This window comes from Helianthus annuus, chromosome 3, assembly GCF_002127325.2.
Source record: "Helianthus annuus cultivar XRQ/B chromosome 3, HanXRQr2.0-SUNRISE, whole genome shotgun sequence".
NCBI lineage: Eukaryota > Viridiplantae > Streptophyta > Magnoliopsida > Asterales > Asteraceae > Helianthus > Helianthus annuus.
In genome coordinates this window covers 138935186-138938009 of record NC_035435.2, presented here as the reverse complement: position 1 = coordinate 138938009, position 2824 = coordinate 138935186, and the positions used below count along the sequence as shown (strand labels likewise).

General features: G+C 36.7%; 1 protein-coding gene across 1 annotated transcript; it reads left to right on the top strand.

The window, feature by feature from the left end:
* LOC110928541 (30S ribosomal protein S10, chloroplastic) lies at positions 1 to 2412 on the top strand. The gene is made up of 3 exons (XM_022171554.2): positions 1 to 346; positions 443 to 493; positions 1960 to 2412. The coding sequence occupies exons 1-3, from the start codon at positions 143 to 145 to the stop codon at positions 2269 to 2271; spliced, it is 567 nt and encodes a 188-aa protein (XP_022027246.1). The 5' UTR covers positions 1 to 142; the 3' UTR covers positions 2272 to 2412.
* Positions 2413 to 2824: the final 412 nt, after the last annotated feature.

The window sequence follows — 2824 nt, the reverse complement described above, 5'->3', positions numbered from 1 at the left end:
CCAAACCCGGTCTAATCTTCTCTTCACCCTCCATTATCCCACTCCCTGTGGATAACCCTCAAAACATCCGATCACTTCACACACCCAAACCTTCACGAACTCGCACATTAACAGTAAAATCATCCCAAAACCCCACTCAAAAATGTCAATTTCAGCATCTTTAGCAGCACCCATGTTTCCGTTACGCAATTCTTCCTCAATTTCTTCCACACCCACACTTTCTGCTCTACATTTTCTCCCAAATGCCTCATCAACCTCCAAGATTCAGTTTCAGTTTCAATTCCAACCAACTCGTTCTTCTACAACTAGAGTTTTTGCAGCCCCTGAAGCTTTGGAACAAACCCTGGTATCATTGAATTAGAGTGTGGTGTATGTTTTTTTTTGTCCAGTGTTGTGTTAGTCATTTTGTTTGTATTGATGGGATTTTGTTTGTTTTTGCTAGATTGAGGATGCCGAATCGTCGACTGTGATTGCGGGTTCTGATTCCGAAAAGGTATTATTTTTGCTGCCTGCTGTTCTTACTTTGATTTGTAGAGGATTCAGTGTATTGTGGATTTGATAAAGAATGCAGTTAGTTATTTTACTGTCTAATTGTGTAGAAATTGTGGTTAATGTAAGAAAAAAGTGTATGAAAATGTAGCGAATACGGTGCCTGTTGCTTTTGGTTTATTTGAAAATTCGGGTTCGGTTTGCTTTAGAGTAAAAAATGAAATGCAAATGTGTTGTATTTGTTAGGTGTGATGGGATTAGGGGATTAGACCTTGAGTTTTTCAGCACTAGGGTGGTGTTTGGATATGTATGTAGTTGCAAAAATCAGTTTTGAGTGTTTGGGTAAAAAGGGTTGTGATTTTCTGATTATTTAGGGTTAAAATGATCAAATGTGGAGGCAGATGCAATAAGAAAACAGTAAATTGGGATAATTGTCGAAATACTTACTTTCGGTTGATTCTAATGACTGTTTATCTGATTCTGATTGTTCAAGTTGCTATAATCACTTTCAAAATGTACATTCTAAATCCACCTAGGTGTATGTTTTACATTTTAAATTTTCAAAACTTTGGCATTAGCTCATTGCTATTCCTAGGGCTGAGCAATTTACGGTTCTGAACTGCCAGAACTGCGGAACCGAACCGGAACCGCCAGATCCGAACCATATTGTTGGATTTCGGGTCCGGTTCCGGTTCTTAAGTTTGGGATAAAACGGTTCCCAGTTCGGTTCCGGTTATAACCGGCGGTTCCGGTTATAACCGCTAGAACCAGTTTGGTTTTAAACTTTAAATAGTATATTTAAAAAACCTATTAATTCATTTAAACTTTAAATATTATATATAAAAAAATGTATCTAGTATTAAAGAATATAAAAATAGTTTTGATAAATTGTTTGAATGAAGTTTTTGTGATGGTTAACTAAAAGTTTTATAGTTAACTTTTGTTTTTTTACATTGTACACTTTCGGTTTAAAACATTTTATTGTTGCTACTTTTACTCTGATCGGTTTGACTTTTGGATGTTGCAACTCTTAGTTATATATTATAAACGGTTTATTGTTTTAATTTTTTGTATTTTGTTGCTACTTTTAGGATTTAATTGACAACCGGTTCCGGCAAGAACTGTTTACGCAAGAACCGTTTAACCCGGTTCCGAACTAAACCGGAACCGCTAGAATACAGTTCGGTTTCGGTTCTTAGAATTAAACGGTTCTGGTTCGGTCCCGGTTCGGTTCGGTTCGGTTCGATCCGGTTCTGAACCATTGCACAGCCCTAGCTATTCCATTATCTGTACTGTAACTCGACATGTCAATGTCACCAAAAATCTTGTACGCTGCCTGGTAAGATGAAGATTATCAGCAAGTAATGACTTAAATGATTCAACAAAAGCTGCTTCATTTAGCAAGTGGCTCATGTTTTGATCGTCGTGTGCATAATGTCATAGAAGCTTAAGGATTTTATCGTTTGTCAGGTAGCACCAAAACAGAAAATCAGGATTAAATTGAGGTCATACTGGGTGCCTTTAATTGAAGATTCATGCAAGCAGATCATGGATGCTGCTAGAACCACAAACGCAAAGACGATGGGGCCCGTTCCACTGCCAACAAAGAAGAGAATATATTGTGTGCTTAAATCTCCTCATGTTCACAAGGATGCACGATTTCACTTTGAGATCCGAACCCATCAGCGGCTCATAGACATTTTACACCCGACTGCACAAACCATCGACTCTTTGATGCAGCTTGATCTTCCTGCTGGTGTTGATGTTGAGGTTAAGCTTTAAAAACATCTTTGAAGTTCCTTCTTGCTATGAGATGCTTCTAGACATTTTTGTGTATTAAATATGTTACTTGTAATTTTTTTATTAAAGCGATGATGCTTGGTAAAGTAGTTTGTAATTGCTTGATCTTGAAATTATGGTTTACAAGTTGGATTTTAGACCACAAGTGGAGTGTCTTGTATTAACATGAAGGTCATATAATTAATTATATTAAAAATATATATGGTAAAAGACAATCATCATCTTATGTTATGTTTTTTAACAATTTTTTAACTCCTAGATACCACTTAATCAATTTGTATCTTTAAGGATTTTAACACACATCACATTTGTGACGGACAATCATCCATACCGTGAGACTACAAGACCACGGGCAACTTATGTTATGTACACCCCTTTTTAGGAAAATGGGTCCGTGTACCCAAGGTTAAAAAAATGCATTGAAAGGGCTTAAAAGTGCAGCAAAAGGCCTTTAAATTGCTATGATGTTACACATAAAACTTAATCTCGGGTTCTTTCTCGAACGCACTCCCAAACCCAGTTATGATTTTTCCCG